This window comes from Dendropsophus ebraccatus, chromosome 2 (genome assembly GCF_027789765.1).
Source record: "Dendropsophus ebraccatus isolate aDenEbr1 chromosome 2, aDenEbr1.pat, whole genome shotgun sequence".
In the NCBI taxonomy this organism is placed as follows: domain Eukaryota; kingdom Metazoa; phylum Chordata; class Amphibia; order Anura; family Hylidae; genus Dendropsophus; species Dendropsophus ebraccatus.
In genome coordinates this window covers 180,136,425-180,155,489 of record NC_091455.1, presented here as the reverse complement: position 1 = coordinate 180,155,489, position 19,065 = coordinate 180,136,425, and the positions used below count along the sequence as shown (strand labels likewise).

Below are 19,065 nucleotides of genomic sequence, written 5' to 3'. Positions count from 1 at the left end.
GAGTCCTACAAGTCCAGCTATGTTGGTTGAGATAGGAAAGTCCTGTGTGACTGGATGGTAGGTTGCAGAGCTGTTTCATAGAGAGGTAGTGGGAAACTTTACTAGTATTTGAAAGGTGTCAAAGAGTTGTAAATGAAAAATTAAAGGATAATACCTCTGGGTGGAGTTAAAGTAGTAAACTCTGTTTCTTCTACCTCCTTTATGGCAATTGTAAATGTAACTTTATTTTCTGACTTGCCCCATTAGTAATCCAACTGCAATGACTAATGTGTCTGGTAATCACTGGATTATAGCAATATATACAGGGCTGTTAAGTCACAGGTATAGAATGCTAGTAATGTATTTGTTTTGGAGTTTCTCTGTTCACACTGGTGCCAGAGCTCTGCATTTTTCTGTTCATCAAAAGAAATGGAACCTACCTAACAGCACAAACATTGCATTAAAAGACGTTTTGATGTGCATTTTGGCATATATATATATACAATGTAATATCCAAAGCAATGCACACAATCATTCACATTACATGTATTTATGCATGCCTAATGAGTGTATTATACGGGACGTGTCTAAAAAAAAAAAACGTTAATAAAACTGTCCGGATATTTGTCAAGCACAAATAAAAAATGAGTGGGAAAAAAAAAAACCCTAAAAACATTCAGTAAACAAGTGTATTTTTAGCCTCCTGTTTGCACTGTGTGGATGTGTGTTTGCACAATTTTATACTTATTTTAAAATCGCAATGCATAGTTAGAAACCCTGGGGCTAGGGCACTTACTATAGGAAGAATGTACATGTAAACACTCTAAAGGTTGTATAATAATGAGGCATTTACAGTTCTGTGGGGTTAAGAGGAGGACACTAAGGGAGAAGCCAGAGGAAGGCTACGGTCACACAATGTAAAATGATGGCACATGGCGGACGTAAATAATGATCATTACTTACAGCTGTCATTCATCAGAACACGGCCATTATTTGCCCTTATTTGTACATTGTGTGACCATAGCAAAGGTTGCAGAGGACATTAGATCTTGTGAGCTGTGTAATGCAATGTTCTGCTTTGTTTTGTTAGCTCAGATAAACATGTTAAAGTCGTGCATGCCTTGGTGTCTCCCCTCCTGATGGCAGTTTCCACTGTTGTCCTCACAGCTTTCTAATACTGATATAAGGGACCAAGTCCCCTCTTCTATGTGTGTAGTGTATGGGAGCCGCCAGAGCAGCATGTCTCCTCTCACTAACTCAGGGATAAATAAAAATTAGATATTGAGTCTAAATAGCAGAAAAACTGTGAAAATGTCAGATACAAAAATATAATGGCCAGAAATAGTGCTACTCCTCTGGGTACACACACAAAGGCCTATCCTGAAAGGTACTTTGTATGTGTCAAAGCGACTCTGTACCCACAATCTGTCCCCCCCCCCCCCCCCCCCCAAACCGCTTGTACCTTCGGATAGCTGCTTTTAATCCAAGATCTGTCCTGGGGTCCGTACAACAGGTGATGCAGTTATTGTCCTAAAGAACAACTTTTAAACTTGCAGCCCTGTGTCAAACTGGTGTGGCCTAGAGTATCTGTGCCCTAACCTTGCACCACCCCTCCGTCCCTCTTCCCCACCCTCCTTATCATTAGAAATGAAATCATCAGAATTTTTCCTATTCCTCTGCAGTGAAAACTGCACAGGGGCCTTAACAATCCAGCCCATGTGCCATGTTCACACAGCTGATGAGTAGGAGAATACCTGCCTAGAGTATTCCTAATGATGAGGAAGGCGGGGAGGAGAGACAGAGAGGTTGTGCCAGCCTAATGCACAGACATTCTAGGCCACGAAAGTTTTACACAGGGCTGCAAGTTTAAAAGTTGTTTTTTAGGACAATAACTGCATCACCTGCTGAACGGACCCCAGGACAGATCTTGGATTAAAAGCAGCTATCTGAAGGTACAAGAAGTTTGGGGTGGACAGATTTGTGGGTACAGAGTCACTTTAAGGTGGAGTCTGGTGGATGAGTCTAAAGGTCCCCATATACTTTTAATAACTGACGGCTGTCAGTTAAATCTCACCCGCTGCCTTTCCTTCCCACTCGGCCGAGCGTTTCTCTGTTCTCTAAGGGGAGAGAAGGGGTAAGCTGCCACAAGAGAGCTCTCACTTTGGCTTATCTTTTTCTATACAAAGGGGTCAGTTGTGATTTTCCATCATGGCCGACACCTATCACCACCAAGAACATCTATCAGTGGCTGTTCAGGACTGTCCCATACATCCTAGATTGACGGACAAATCCGCCATGACTGGCAGGCTCTGCCGATCAAAGTCTTAAGTGTATGGGGACCTTAAGGGGACACACCATTTGCGTCTACTGATTTTTGAGTCCTTATTCTGTTACTGATCATGATTACAAACTTTCTTCTTCTCTTACAGTCAGTGATGAGGACGAGTTCAATTGCTCAGAAGAATCCAGTCCACCTAATTCTGAACATACATCAGACACAGAGGTAAAACTTCTAAAATATGATGAAACAATTCATTTGTCAAAGTCAAAAGCGTAAAAAACAATATATCATATAAATAGGTTACGCTTTTGGATCTTGGTTTGGTATAACATTGAAAACTGTTCTCTTTGGCACAAGAGTAAAATAGATCAATGATATATTACATGATTGTGCAATTTATGTGGACCAGACAAGTGCATGCTTTTCCAGCCCCATCCATTCCCCATGTAATTCCAGCATTTCCCTCACTGTCATGATAGAACATTAGGCGTTTCCCCTGGGAGGGGGATGTTCACTGAACTATCTGTCTTCTGTAACTTGGACGGTCTGTCCTCCACGCTTCCAGCAAAGCCTCATTTGATGTTGTGTTATAGATAATAAACACAATCTCTATAATCCATCATCCGCTGTTTGCAGCTGATCGCCCCTCTTCACTGTGTATTGTGAAAATTATACTGGGATAAAAGCATCGACTTCCTTCATTCAATTATATGTCCACCTAATATTATTACAGTCGTAAATGCGCGCACTACCAATGCTTGTATATCAAGTATTACATTAAATGAACCATTGTTTATATTCCTTTGTTATATATTATGGGGAAGGCGATGACCGTACCTGAAATTTATTGTTAGTAGAGTCTACAAGTGAGTGAATCAATGGATACTTCATTGTGTGATATATAGGACTTGAGGGAGAAAGTAGTAAATCAATAGAGGCAACGTTACTTGATAAAGTATCGTGCTTTGACCTGTAGGCTCTGCGCATGATATCAATAGGTTTGGTTGATGCATTGGGGTCATCTAGAAAAATGAGTCTTGCTTTCTTTGACAGGATAAAATAACATTTCCAGCATAGGAAATAAAGCTGATGTTTGATGTGATAATTGTTAAAAATGCAGAATAACCAAATGTCTATAATACTCGCTCATTGGCACGATATTCTTTCAGACATAATAATGCAAAATGTTGTCTTCACCATTTATTATTTACTCAGTATTGATGGCAGGATGTTTCATTGTTTCACTCAAACCACTGTGCTGCACCACTCACATTCAGTTATATTGAGGTTGTGCTGTGACCCACAAGTGGCTGTAGCTACCCAACAGAGTAGTTGCAGCTACTTGTGGGTTGCTACACCTCTCACAATGTAAGTCTGGGTTTACACTGCATTTTTGCAATCCGTCTTTTTAAAGACAAACAAACAAACAAAAACAACGGATGAAAATATGGATGCATTTGTGTGCATCCGTTTTGAACTGTTTTTCTATTGACTTCTATTATATATAAAAAATAACGGATCAAAACACACCCATTTCTTTAATGTACATAAAAATAGACATTTTTTATAATGGATGTCAATGAAAAAACAGATGCACGCAGATGCATCCGTTTTTTTCATCCTTTTTTTTTTTTTTTTTGCATTAAACAGATGAAAAAAACTGATGGCAAAAACGCAGCCTAATTCTTATGCCATATAATCCACGGAGGCTACGAAGCATGAAGCTGCGCAGTGGACTCCCAGCCCTCCCAGTGTCCTGTTAAGTCTTTGTGGGACTTTACTGATACAGCCGCTGTACTAATACAGCTGTATTTGTAAATCCCCAAAAGGTTTTAATCACGTTCAGCTCTCCCGGCATTTTTGATGTAACTTTATTCATTAAAGGGGAAGTGCGGCGCTCAGAAATTGTTCACAGAATAACACACATTACAAAGTTATACAACTTTGTAATGTATGTTATGTCTGTGAATGGCCCCCTTCCCTGTGTCCCACCACCCCCACCCGTGTACCCGGAAGTGTGGTGCGCTATACATACCTGTCACGTGCCGACACCAGTCTTCTATCTTCATTCAGCGAAGTCTTCTTCCGGCGGACGGCGAACAGCTCCGACTGTTCCGAATGCCGTCCGCCCTCTGCAGCGTCATCCGATGTTCAGCCGCGATTGGCTGAGCATAACTGTGCTCAGCCAATCGCGGCTGAGCACAGTTGTGACACAGCAGAGGGGGGGCGGGCGGCAGCGACTCGGCCGTCCGTCCGAAGATGACGTTTGGCACAAGATGGCGGACGGCCCTCGACACGGATCAGGTAATGTATAATGCACCACACTTCCGGGTACACGGGTGGGGGTCGGGGGACACGGGGAACGGGGCGATTCACAGACATAACATACATTACAAAGTTGTATAACTTTGTAATGTGTGTTATTCTGTGAATAATTTCTGAGCGCCGCACTACCCCTTTAAACTTTATGGGTAAAAATGGTGAGTGACCTTATAACTGTATTCATATAATTCAATATGAAGGCGAAATATATTTAACTGCTGCCAAAAAATCAGCACGCAGATCTATGATGTGGATCGTCAGCCGCAGTAATTTCTGCTGTGTGTGAATTCACCCTAATGGCTCTCCTTGTGCTTTGTTTCCTATGTTATTAATAGAGGTAATAATGTGGGAAATAGTACGCTACAGTAAATGACGGCATGCAATACCCAATTAAGGTCATGCACAGATTCATGGGGATAATTGTATACAACTGAACTCTAATATTAGGTGCTGTGGGTGTGCAATACTTTTTTTTTTTTTCATTAGCCAATGTTCCAGGTTTTCTAAAAGCTCTCCTGTGCTTGGATCTCATTATATTTGCCTGTAAATAGTTTCCTCCTCATTTCACAAGTAGTCTTCAGAGGCAGATAGCTGATTATTTTTCCTATTTTTCAGTCAGCGCGTTCTTGTCCTAATCCTAAAGTCATGTCGCTCCACTATGTGACGTGGTGTATGAAAGCATTTCCTATGTGGTCCTTGACCATAAATAGTGCCTGTTCAAAAAGTGTATCCTGGATGTCAACGCTTCCTTTGGTCTCTACAGTCCACATCCTGCCTTATTCGCTGACCTTTTTCACTGTTAGGTGGAATTTCACATTTTTCTGAACTGCTCACTAAAAAATATTGATTTGTTCAACATGCAGAAAGTTCTCTGTATACATTAGACTTGTGTTGGTTCAGGCGATGACTAGATGAGGTTTTGACAGGTCAGATGTGGTTTTAGTTGGTTTTAGTACATTACATGATGATTTTGTCTTGTAATGCAGAAGTGGTTGGTTTCTCAGTGACCAGCAAGATGAATTTTTATACATCAGCAGATGGGTAATGTGAAACCTACTCAGCAAACCACAGAATGACATCCTTGTGCATGGGGGAAAGTCGAGCAAATGCAGAAATATTGTAGGATTGATATATGTGCTAGATCAGATGGAGAACCTGCTTTAAAGTTTAAAGTTATCATTCATTCGGTGGTGACGGGCTTTCAGGCTCTTATATATTTGGGCAAGCGAAAGGCCTCCAGTGGTAACAATACCCGACGGCCATGATCAAGTGTTGTCAGCTTTACAGAATTGCCTTTTAATATATTTGCGTACGTACCATACTTGCAATTCCACATACTGTTAGGGTAGTTTTACACACAGATTTTTTTTTTTTATTAAATGGAAGACATAAAGGAATGACTTGATCTATTTTTCCAAAAATGCTGTATGCGAAACCGCTCTTATGCAAGGAATTAGGTGCAACAGTGGAGCAAGTTGGGTGGACGAGTAATCTAGTATCCCCTCATATGTTTGTGTTATGGATGCAGCGTCACTTACTAATGATTAAAAATGATGATGGGGAAAAAAAAAGTTACAGTATAGTGTATAAAAATATAGAATTATGTGGCAGAGTCTGTAAAAGAATGGGCACCATCCTCTCTGGGCATTGCCGGGGCTTCCATTAGTGGATGACGTTTTTGTAGGTCTAAATTTTTAAAATTTTACCTACATGTGTTAAAAACATATGTACAGAAAGAAAAGCTTGTGCGCTTCTATTTGTAAGTGTTTATTGATGATAAAGGGGTTATGTAGTTTTACACAAACTCTTCTCACATAAAAGATGGCTCTAACAGAGAGTAGATTGTGGCAGAGCATCCTACTAGGTCAATCAGGGGTTATTTCTTTCTCTGCATAGAGCATTTGAATAGGGAACATTTTAAAACAAATGTACCATCAGGACGACACTGGAAAGCTGGTGCAGCAGTCCTTTTTTTTAAACTGCAGCCTGGTTCCCGTGTATGGCGCTGTTCTATTCACGGCTACCGAGCTAGGGGTGAAGCACAGATGAGATATGAAATGTACTTTGTGTCTCCTTGACCTAATATCTATCTAATAGTGTCAGCAGTTTGGAACAGGAATCACAGCTGACAGATTCACTTTAACATTCATGTATCCTTTAAAGCATCTCTGTACCCACAATCTGTCCCCCCCCCCCAAACCACTTGTACCACTTGTACTCCAAGATCTGTCCTAGGCTCCGTTCGGCAGGTAATGCAGTTATTGTCCTGGAAAACAACTTTTAAACATGCAGCCCTGTACCAAACGGCCATGACCTAAAGTGTCCGTGCCCTTACCTTGCACCACCCCTGCGTCTCTCCTCCTCACCCTCTTCATCATTAGTAATGCCACTGGCAGGATATTTCCTATTCTTCTGCACTGAACTCTGCACAGGTGCCTTAATGATCCAGCCTATGTGCCGTGCTCACACAGCTAATAAATAGGAGACAATCTGCCTGAGGCATTCCTAATGATGAAGAGGGCAGGGAGGAGGGACAGAGAGGTTGTGTCAGCCTTGGGCACAGGGCTGCAAGTTTTAAAGTTGTTTTTCAGGACAATAACTGCATCACCTGCCGAACGTACCCCAGGACAGATCTTGGATTAAAAGTAGCTATCCGAAGGTACAAGTGGTTTGGGGGGGGGGGGGGGGGGTCAGATTGTGTCGCTTTAAGACCGACCATCAGTGTTTCATTAGTTATGCTCTGATCTCGGAGACCTGCTTTTCAGCACAATGATTTGTTTTTATAAGTCTAAGTTGTTTTCTTTAAGCATCCATTATAGATCCAGGAATCCAATACTGTCTGACCGAAGCTGGAAAGGTGACTGTGACATATTCTCACTATAAATATAGCTAACCTATAAAGATTCCTATAAATGGAATTGGTCATCCACATTTCATTACATTAGACTGTTTATCACAGGCTCAGGCACACAGATCAGTCATCCTGTAGACACTGTAGACATTCTCCCCATCCACTCAGTTGCTGTGAGGAATTAAAACTCTTTGGAAAACCATGTGATGATGATCAAATAGGTGATAATCTAGATCACTTCCTTAGTGTCCTTATCCGAGATCCTTCTTATAGAGACTGTCCCCTTCAAAATAACATCTTATACCTAAACTATGGTAATCAGCAACTAACTGATGCCATATCTGTTATTTTTTTCATTCCATACTTGCTTGCCTTTCCATATGGCATAAATTAGCTGTTTACCAGAACTAAGGAAAAAGTGGATCCCAGGAGACTGGGCTTTTGAGATCCCTACTGATCCCCAGAACTGAGTCTTGGGAAAATCAGCTGCACTTAAAGCGACTGTACCCACAATCTGACCCCCCCTAAACCGCTTGTACCGTTGGATAGTTGCTTTTAATCCAAGATCTGTCCTTGGGTCCGTTCGGCAGGTGATGCAGTTATTGTCCTAAAAAACAACTTTTAAACTTGCAGCCCTGTGCCCAACAGCCGTGGCCTAGATTGTTTATGCATTAGGCTGGCACACCCTCTGTCCCTCCTCCCCGCCCTCCTCATCATTAGGAATACTCCAGACAGATTGTCTCCTATTCCTCAGCTGTGTTAGCACGGCACATGGGCTGGATCGTTAAGGCACCTGTGTAATGTTCATACTGGAGAAAATGTTCTAGGGGCATTCCTAATGATGAGGAGGGCGGAGAGGAGGGACGGAGGGAGGGTGCAAGCCTAATGCATACACAATCTAGGCCCCGGCCGTTTGACACAGGGCTTTAAGTTTAAAAGTTGTTTTTAGGACAATAACTGCATCACCTGCCGAACGGACCCCATGACAGATCTTGGATTAAAAGCAGCTATCCGAAGGTACAAGTGGTTTGGGGGGGACAGATTGTGGGTACAGAGTCGCTTTAAGCAATCTCTTCACTGTGACCTAAATGGGAATTCTAGCGAGGGCTGAATGAAGGAAAGACAGATTACCCACATATAGGGATGCACGATGCACCGAAATATCGATACTACTATCGATATTTCGGGCAAAAAAAACGATTCAATACCAGGATTTCCTGGTATCGATACTTCATGTTACGCTGCATAATAGTGCAGTGCATAAAGTACAGTGCAGAGAACACGGCCGGCGGCTATCTGAGCGTCGGCCGTGTTCTCTGTATGCCTCTCCCTTCCCCCTGCGGTCACCTCCGCTGCGCGGCTCTCCCTCAGCTCCCAGCGGCGCCATTTTCAAATAGCCGGCACTTGTGTAGATGCGGCTGTCACACTGACAGCGGCATCTAACCGCTCTGTATGCAGCAGGGGTGGCTACTGTGTGTAGCAGATCCCCCCCCCCCCCCTGTTGCCGGTGTCTCTCTGATAATAGAGTCCTGCTCGGCCAGACTCTGTTATCAGGGAAATGATTTATGCAGCGGAGCCGGAGCTGCACAGAGGTCTGGGCGGCTGGGGAGAGAAGACTGAGAGCAGGAGGCCCCGGAGAGGAGGACGGAGGAGGCGGGTGGGGAGAGAAGACTGAGAGCAGGAGGCCCCGGAGAGGAGGACGGAGGAGGCGGGTGGATGTGCAGCACATGTGAGGATAGAGCCGGCTGGCAGGAGGGGGAGGGGACGGGGCTGTGAGGAGCAGACATCAGTGATGTGGGGGGTGACTGGGGGGGGGGGGGGGTCGGCCTTGCTCTGGCTATAGTCTGTGTGCGATCCTGTGTGACCTTCTCTTCCTCAGCAATTTTGGTGATTGGTGCAGATAACAGCTGTGTGGGCAGTCAAGGTATCTGATGCAGCAGAGCTGTCTTAGTGTTATCTGATGTAGCAGAGCTGTCTTAGTGATATCTGATGCAGCAGAGCTGTCTTAGTGATATCTGATGCAGCAGAGCTGTCTTAGTGATAGCTGATGTAGCAGAGCTGTCTTAGTGATAGCTGATGTAGCAGAGATGTCTTAGTAATAGCTGATGTAGCAGAGCTGTCTTAGTGATAGCTGATGTAGCAGAGCTGTCTTAGTGATAGCTGATGTAGCAGAGCTGTCTTAGTGATAGCTGATGTAGCAGAGCTGTCTTAGTGATAGCTGATGTAGCAGAGCTGTCTTAGTGATAGCTGATGTAGCAGAGCTGTCTTAGTGATAGCTGATGTAGCAGAGCTGTCTTAGTGATAGCTGTCTTAGTGATAGCTGATGTAGCAGAGCTGTCTTAGTGATAGCTGATGTAGCAGAGCTGTCTTAGTGATAGCTGATGCAGCAGAGCTGTCTTAGTGATAGCTGATGTAGCAGAGCTGTCTTAGTGATAGCTGATGTAGCAGAGCTGTCTTAGTGATAGCTGATGTAGCAGAGCTGTCTTAGTGATAGCTGATGCAGCAGAGCTGTCTTCATGATAGCTGATGCAGTAGAGCTGTCTTACTGATAGCTGATGTAGCAGAGCTGTCTTAGTGATATCGGATGTAGCAGAGCTGTCTTCGTGATAGCTGATGCAGCAGAGCTGTCTTCGTGATAGCTGATGCAGCAGAGCTGTCTTCGTGATAGCTGATGCAGCAGAGCTGTCTTCGTGATAGCTGATGCAGCAGAGCTGTCTTAGTGATAGCTGATGTAGCAGAGCTGTCTTAGACAGATATCACTAACTTTATTTTTAACACAATAAAAAAAAATAGTCCAAAAATTGGTATCACTGTAATAGTGCAGGGGTATTATATTTCTACCACTGTATTTTTTTTTTTTATACTTTACTAAGTATCGAACTGGTATTGAGTATCGAAATAAAAAAGTTAGTATCGGTATCGAACTCAAAATTCTGGTATCGTGACATCACTACCCACATACAACCATCATATCAGTGATCAGACACCAGAATTAATTAATTGAGTTATTACCTATCCCAGCAATTGGTTATATATTATTATGGTTGAAAAAAAATTACATTTAAGAAGAAGAGCATAGCTAATTTTTGTATATTTTTTTCAGTCTGTACTACCTTCTATTTAAGATACAGGAGTTTCTTGACATTTTAGGATTCTATTTGCTAAAACCACTGATCTAGGCTACATCTGCTTGTGAGTAGTCATGTTTTCTTCAGTGTTTGTCCTTAGGTGACCGAAGAGCTATGTAGAAAGGTGAATTCATGCCGCACTGAACTAGAGATGCCTATCACATGGTGGTTATTGGTAGACGTGACAGATCTGAAAGCAGACGGCTTAGTCCTAAAGATATATTGACTGCTCTAGACTTTTTTTCCGTTTGCAGTGTCTAGCCTTATTTGAAGCGGTTTCCTATTTTATTTATATTGTGTTCTCTATTTGCTGCCTGGCTCAAGAACTGTTAAACTTTTATCATTACAAAAAATTATATAATGATGCGTTTCTGCAAAAAGTGAACCTGTCACCTAGAAATTCATTACCGACATACTGATAATGTTACACAGTTCTTGGAGGAAGGATACACATATTACCTCCCTCCAATTTAGTTGTTTCTGATGGCAATGGGCTGAAAACACCATTTTATGCTACAGCCAAGTGTCCAAGAGGCGTGGCCCTAGCAGTTCACAGATCTTAACTACATTAGCCATGCCTCTTTGGCACTTTACTGCAGCATAAAACAGTGTTTTTGTTTTTTTTTTCATTTTTTTAGTAGATTTCATTGTCGGTACCTCGGTACTCATTCTACAGGTGACAGGTTCACTTTGAGAGTATGTTCACACAGTGATATATTTTTTTTTTAAGTCATTTTGAAGTGAAAATAAGATTGAATTTAGATAAATCGCTCATTTGATTATTTATTGCCTATTTGCTCTTTATTTATGAAAATAAGGCCAGATTTTCACCTAATTTTGCAGTGTGTGGACATAGCCTAAAAGGTTTGACCATTCTGGGTTATTCATTTTTCCAAGGACAGTCTGTCGATGATGAGCAGAACTTGAGACGTCCCCTAGATTACTTAAAGGGTTTGTCCAGCTTTAGTGACTAATGTACTGTATGTCGCTGCGGGGGACATAGCAGTGAGGTATACTTACCTGTCTCTTCTGCCACAGCTGGCAGTTCCCAGGCCACCTACTGTCCTCCACCGGCCAGTGCTGTCATCTTCTTGAAAACCTTTGGTAATGTACTGTTCTGACAGGGAACGGCCACTCAGCATTAACAGCGCTGTACTGTCTATGCTGGGCAGACATTTCAGATGGGAACAGCATATTACAGGTTGTTGTCAAAAAGATAAGAATGCTGGAGATCGAAGGACAGCAGGTGGTCCAGGAAACGGCAGTATACAGTGGAGCAGAACAGGTAAGCAAGTAAGGTAACAAGTAGCTCCTGAAAGGCTTTGCCTTCTGTCCTTTGTGAACATCCTTCAGCGTCTACTTCTTATAGATCAGTAAGAATGTCTTCCAGATGAAACCAATAACAGCTAGGAACAGGGCCGTCTTAACAAAACTATGGGCCCCTGGGCACAGCTGCGGACTGGGCCCCCAACACAAGATCAAGTCACCGCATCCCCCTCAAAGTGTTGCTGTGCAGCCCCATGTGGAGAAAAATAAATAGAATACCCCCCTGCATCCCCCATATAGAATAGCCCCCCTGTGTACCCTCATATAGAATACCCCCCTACACCCCCCATATAGAATAGCCCCCATGCATCCCCCCATATAGAATAGCCCCCCTGTGCATCTCCCCATATAGAATAGCCCCCCTGTGCATTCCCCCCATATAGAATAGCCCCCCTGTGCATCCCCCCCATATAGAATAGCCCCCCCTGTACATCTCCCCATATAGAATAGCCCCCCTGTGCATTCCCCATATAGAAAAGCCCCCCTGTGCATCCCCCCATATAGAATAGCCCCCCTTTGCATCCCCCCATATAGAATAGCCCCCTGTGCATCCTCCCCTTATAGAATAGCCCCCCCCTGTGCATCCCCCCATATAGAATACCCCCCTTATAGAATAGCCCCCATGCACCCCCCTATGTAGAATAGCCCCCCTGTATATCTCCCCTTATAGAATAGCCCCCCCTGTGCATCCTCCCCTTATAGAACAGCCCCTTCTGTGCATCCTCCCCTTATAGAATAGCCCCCCCTGTGCATCCCCCCCTTATAGAATAGCCCCCCTGTGCATCCCCCCCTTATAGAACAGCCCCCCTGTGCATCCCACCCTTATAGAATAGCCCCCCCCCCTGCATCTCCCTTATAGAACAGCCCCCCCTGTGGATCCCCCCTCATAGACTAGCCCCCCTGTGCATCCCCCCTTATAGAACAGCCCCCCCTGTGCATCCCCCCTTATAGAATAGCCCCCCTGTGCATCCCCCCCTTATAGAATAGCCTCCCTGCATCCCCCTTATAGAACAGCCCCCCCTGTGCATCCCCCCTCATAGAACAGCCCCCCTGTGCATCCCCCCTCATAGAATAGCCCCCCTGTGCATCCCCCCTTATAGAATAGCCCCCCTGTGCATCCCCCCATATAGAATAGCCCCCCTTTGCATCCCCCCATATAGAATAGCCCCCCTGTGCATCCTCCCCTTATAGAATAGCCCCCCCTGTGCATCCCCCCATATAGAATACCCCCCTTATAGAATAGCCCCCATGCACCCCCCTATGTAGAATAGCCCCCCTGTATATCTCCCCTTATAGAATAGCCCCCCCTGTGCATCCTCCCCTTATAGAACAGCCCCTTCTGTGCATCCTCCCCTTATAGAATAGCCCCCCTGTGCATCCCCCCTTATAGAATAGCCCCCCTGTGCATCCCCCCTTATAGAATAGCCCCCCCTGTGCATCCTCCCCTTATAGAACAGCCCCTTCTGTGCATCCTCCCCTTATAGAATACCCCCCTGTGCATCCCCCCTTATAGAATAGCCCCCCTGTGCATCCCCCCTTATAGAACAGCCCCCCCTGTGCATCCCCCCTTATAGAATAGCCCCCCCCTGCACCCCCCTTATAGAATAGCCCCCCTGTGCATTCCCCATATAGAATAGCCCCCCTGTGCATCCCCCCATATAGAATAGCCCCCCTTTGCATCCCCCCATATAGAATAGCCCCCATGCACCCCCCTATGTAGAATAGCCCCCCTGTATATCTCCCCTTATAGAATAGCCCCCCTGTGCATCCTCCCCTTATAGAACAGCCCCTTCTGTGCATCCTCCCCTTATAGAATAGCCCCCCCTGTGCATCCCCCCTTATAGAATAGCCCCCCTGTGCATCCCCCCCTTATAGAACAGCCCCCCCTGTGCATCCCCCCCTTATAGAATACCCCCCCCCCCTGCATCTCCCTTATAGAACAGCCCCCCCTGTGGATCCCCCCTCATAGAATAGCCCCCCTGTGCAATCCCCCCTTATAGAACAGCCCCCCCTGTGTATCCCCCCTTATAGAATAGCCCCCCTGTGCATATCCCCCTTATAGAATAGCCTCCCTGCATCCCCCTTATAGAATAGCCCCCCTGTGCATCCCCCCTCATAGAATAGCCCCCCTGTGCATCCCCTCTTATAGAATAGCCCCCCTGTGCATCCCCCCATATAGAATAGCCCCCCTTTGCATCCCCCCATATAGAATAGCCCCCTGTGCATCCTCCCCTTATAGAATAGCCCCCCCTGTGCATCCCCCCATATAGAATACCCCCCTTATAGAATAGCCCCCATGCACCCCCCTATGTAGAATAGCCCCCCTGTATATCTCCCCTTATAGAATAGCCCCCCCCTGTGCATCCTCCCCTTATAGAACAGCCCCTTCTGTGCATCCTCCCCTTATAGAATAGCCCCCCTGTGCATCCCCCCTTATAGAATAGCCCCCCTGTGCATCCCCCCTTATAGAATAGCCCCCCTGTGCATCCTCCCCTTATAGAACAGCCCCTTCTGTGCATCCTCCCCTTATAGAATAGCCCCCCTGTGCATCCCCCCTTATAGAATAGCCCCCCTGTGCATCCCCCCTTATAGAACAGCCCCCTGTGCATCCCCCCCTTATAGAATAGCCCCCCCTTGCACCCCCCTTATAGAACAGCCCCCCCTGTGCATCCCCCCTCATAGAATAGCCCCCCTGTGCATCCCCCCTTATAGAACAGCCCCCCTGTGCATCCCCCCCTTATAGAATAGCCCCCCTGTGCATCCCCCCTCATAGAATAGCCCCCTGTGCATCCCCCTTATAGAATAGCCCCCCTGTGCATCCCCCCTTATAGAATAGCCCCCCTGTGCATCCCCCCTTATAGAATAGCCCCCCTGTGCATTCCCCTATGTAGAATAGCCCCCCTGTGCATCCCCCCCTTATAGAACAGCCCCCCCCCCCCCCCCCCCGTGTGGCCACATGTGAAGGGGTTTTAAAAGAAAATATAAAAAAATACAACTCACCTCTCCTTCAGTTGGCAGCAGCTTCAGTCGGATCTTCAGTTGGCAGCAGCTTCTCCCTGCTGCTGCAGCGCGACGGCTCCTCTCTCCACTCAGGTCCTCAGCGGCGCGTCAGGGAAGTGACGTCACCGCTGGGGACCTGATGTAGGTGCCTGCAGACGTGCCTGCGCGCGGCACGTCTGCGGCTCCTGAGGGATCACTGAGGCCCGGAGGAGACTGAGGGAATAGCGCGGCGGGCGGCCGCGCTATTCTCTCATTCTCAACTACTGCACCACTCGGTGGTGAGGAAGACCGGACCGGGCGGCACATGCAGCCCGGCCCAGCCCGCCCCTGGTCTTTCCCTTTCTGCAGGGTAGGCGACTGCCACTGGGGCCCCCCATGAGTCATAGGGCCCCCGGGCAGCCGCCTACCCTGCCCAATGGGAAAGACGGCCCTGGCTAGGAAATAGTCTGAGATTTCCTGTGTCCACCTGTAAATGGTAAAGCTTTATTGATTTCATAAAGTTGATCAATCACAGTAATTTTCTTAGGTAAATGTCTTCTAAAGCAGACGTTTCTTATAGATTAAGGTCTCAGCATTGATTATCCCTAGGAGAAGGAACAATTAATGTCGCCCTCTGTGCACAACTGTGTTAGAAGAAAAGAATCATTTTCTAATGGTAGTGAAAGCTGCAGAGCTCCATTGTATTTGTAGACATGAGCAGAAGACTTGTATAGTATATATAGAAAGTCATGGACAGTACAGTAACTCCTCTGTTCATGTGGTTTTGTTTGTCACATCTATAAATAAATAAAAATAGTGTATACTCACTTTGATCATTTTCATGAATAGCCTTAACATAAATAATATATCAAGTATCGATCTGTTAGTTTTTATTCCAGGAGAGGTCCATGCTTAGGGTGGTATTACACGGAACGATTATCGTTCGAAAAATCGTTAAATCGTTCAGATTTGAACGATAATCATTTCGTGTAATAGCAGGCAACGATTAAACGACCAACAAGAAATTGTTGATCGTTTAATAGGATCCGGACCTATTTTTATTGTTTGATCGTTCGCTCATCGTTCGCACATCGTTCGCATATCGTTCGGTGGAATAAGAATTCACAGCTGAAACGTACGCAATAGCGACGACTAAACGACCGCAAGAACGATCATAAATAACGATCATCGTTTCGTGTACTTGGGCGAACGATTTCGGGTCGTTTGCCTTAGCGGTCGTTTAAGATCGTTTATCGTTAATCGTTAGTCGTTGGAAAATTGCTTGGTGTAATAGTACCCTTAGTGTGTCTGACTCCGTGTCACATGACCTGCATAGATTATAAAAATCTATGGGAGAGTCTGTCACAAGACTTAGCAAGAGAGGAGTGTAAAGGCGCCTATCCTTGCATGTTCTATTATTCGGTCAGAATTGGAACACTCAGACCCAGATACTAAATTTTAATGTGTCACAAAGTCTCTGTGACTTGTCAAAAGTTTTCTTTTGTGACAGGTAAACTTTTAAAAACAATCCTTTTAATACTTACCAACAGTATGCATCAGAGAAATCATCTAGTTTTGCCATCTGAAACAATGCTCCCTGCTGCCCCCTCTGTCCAAGTCAGGAACTGTCAAGGAGCAAACCTCTCTTCTCTGGCGCCGGAAATTTCCTAACGTGGATGGAGGTGGCAGCGAGTAAGGATGTACTTTGAGTATTTGACTGTCTTTAGTTGAGTATGCTAGATAGTAGTTTCGTCATGTCTGCTTGGTATTGGCATTGAGCCAATGGTTAAATGATTATTAATGGAATATTATTATTATGACTTTTTGTTTCTAAACTTATGTTATTTCATAAAGATGTTGTGAATTGTTTTTTATTGCCCCTCTTTTGCCTTTTTTTTTCCCCTATTGGAGAGTTGGGCACCAGGATGCATAAGTCCCCATTACCTCCCATAGATAGCTGAGGACTTCATATATGCTGGACTCCATTGTTCCTAGTTGTATTTTTCTCTCTGTTATGAATCCTGCTGCTGTACCTTAGGGTGATCTCTCATTAAATAAAGAGTTTAATCCTGGAGGAAAGGCTGGGGTAGATTGTCTAAACAACATCTGCTTATTTATAGTGCAGTAAAATGTTCTGGTCCTTAGGCTCGGCTCTTAGTACATGGTGACCTTCCGTAAAGGAAAGTTTTAAAATTAGCAGGAAAGATTTCTTGTGGCTATTGTTGTATTTTACATTAAATATACATGGGAGAGTACTTCATACATGGTTGTGACTTTTTACCTTGAACCAATAAATTCAAATTTGTGTCTTTTTATTGGATTTCATGTTCTATCTAAAACGGTGTGTATGTTAAAGGGAGCCTGTGATCACATGTCACTCTCTAAAATGTCACTTTGAGGATACATACACATACAGGCAAGACCGGCGACCATGTGAAGCACCTGTGGCTTTCTGCAAATCACATTTGTGGGTGGACGGCCATTAAAATTGTACAGAAGGAAGTGAAAGGTCCCTTTTTGTCACATGACTCCACATCTTACATTGACATCAATGGGAGTGGGGTTTTCTGCTGTGTCATTGCCTGAAAATTTATGCAGAAATCTGAATAGTTTCCATATTGAAAACCTCACAGGTTCTATCTGTGATTGAATGCAGCAGTTCTGTTTAGTATGTACAGGACATAAATCGGCACAGCGCTGGGAGTGACGGTGCAGATTCCCCCCCCCTTCCTAATCCTTATCTTCTGGCAAGACTATTTTGCAGTCAGAAAACCCCCTTTAAAGCGACTCTGTACCCACAATCTGCCCCCCCCCCCTAAACGCTTGTACCTTCAGATAGCGGCTTTTAATCCAAGATCTGTCCTGCGGTCCGTTTGGCAGGTGATGCAGTTATTGTCCTAAAAAACAACTTTTAAACTGGCAGCCCCGTGCCCAACGGCCGGTGCTTAGATTGCGTATGCATTAGGCTGGCACAACGTCTCTGTCCCTCCTCCCCACCCTCCTCATCATTAGGAATGTTCCAGGCAGATTGTCTCCTATTCATCAGCTGTGTGAATACTGAACATGGGCTGGATCGTTAATGCACCTGTGCAATGTTCAGACAGGAGAAAATGTTCCAGTGGCATCCGTAATGATGAAGAGGGTAGGGAGGAGGGACGTAGGGGTGGTGCAAAGTTAGGGCACAGATACTCTAAGCCCCGGCCGTTGGGCACGAGGCTGCAAGTTTAAAAGTTGCTTTTTTAAGACAATAACTGCATCACCTGCCGAACGGACCCCAGGACAGATCTTGGATTAAAAGCAGCTATCTAAAGGTACAAGCGGTTTGGGGGGGACAGATTGTGGGTGCAGAGTCGCTTTAGATACTGGGAACCATTCCATGTCTGTTTACAGGTACTATGTGCTACTTTATTAAATTAAATAAAAATAAAAGCTTTTTTTCTGAACTTGTGACTATTTAGGGAATAACATCTTTACAACCCTATTACTGTGTGTATAAGGCTATGACAGTGGTTTTAGGTATTTACAGGCCTCTTTTAAATAAGAAGTGTTTTTAATAAGAAGTGAAACAGAAAAATAAGATGGCACAATCTGAGAATGTTGGGGGATAATCTGAATCCACGTGAGAACATATTTCATTAAGATCAGAAATGTGATCAGCTATGGTCTTGTGTACGTTAAAAAAAAAGACACTCTGGTCTTATATACTTATGATGTGACGTCGGTACCCGATTTTGCACTACTTTTACAGGCCTGGAGGTTCTCCATGTCGATTTACTTCCTCACAATGTTCCAGTGTTTATATGACAGTTTTCTGAAAGAACTATGTGCTCCCAGCCTGCCACGAACTTTGCGGCCTTCCTCGGGAACTCAATGCTTATTATATGCTGTACCGAAGAGTCATTTGTTTTTGGCTTTATAACCTGTTATTTCATGTTTCTCTGTTGTATAAAACTTTAATAAAAATAAAAACCACAGTTTAAAAAAAAAAAAAAAAAAAAAAAAAGACACATTTTGATCCGTGTTTTTGTTTTTAATAGAGATGAGCGAACCTGGAGCATGCTAGAGTCGATCCGAACCCGAACTTTCGGCATTTGATTAGCAGTGGCTGCTGAACTTGGATAAAGCCCTAAGGCTATGTGGAAAACATGGATATAGTCATTGGCTGTATCCATGTTTTCCAGACAACCTTAGAGCTTTAT

At 44.6% G+C, this 19,065-nt stretch overlaps 1 protein-coding gene across 2 annotated transcripts in view; it reads left to right on the top strand.

Annotated features, from left to right (window-relative positions):
* RAPGEF5 (Rap guanine nucleotide exchange factor 5) overlaps window positions 1-19,065 on the top strand; it is a 226,007-nt gene that overhangs the window by 113,297 nt on the left and 93,645 nt on the right. For both annotated transcript variants that reach the window (XM_069958818.1, XM_069958819.1), the window contains one exon: window positions 2,409-2,482. In XM_069958818.1, the coding sequence (XP_069814919.1) occupies window positions 2,409-2,482 (74 nt within the window). The remainder of the gene's footprint in view (window positions 1-2,408; window positions 2,483-19,065) is intronic.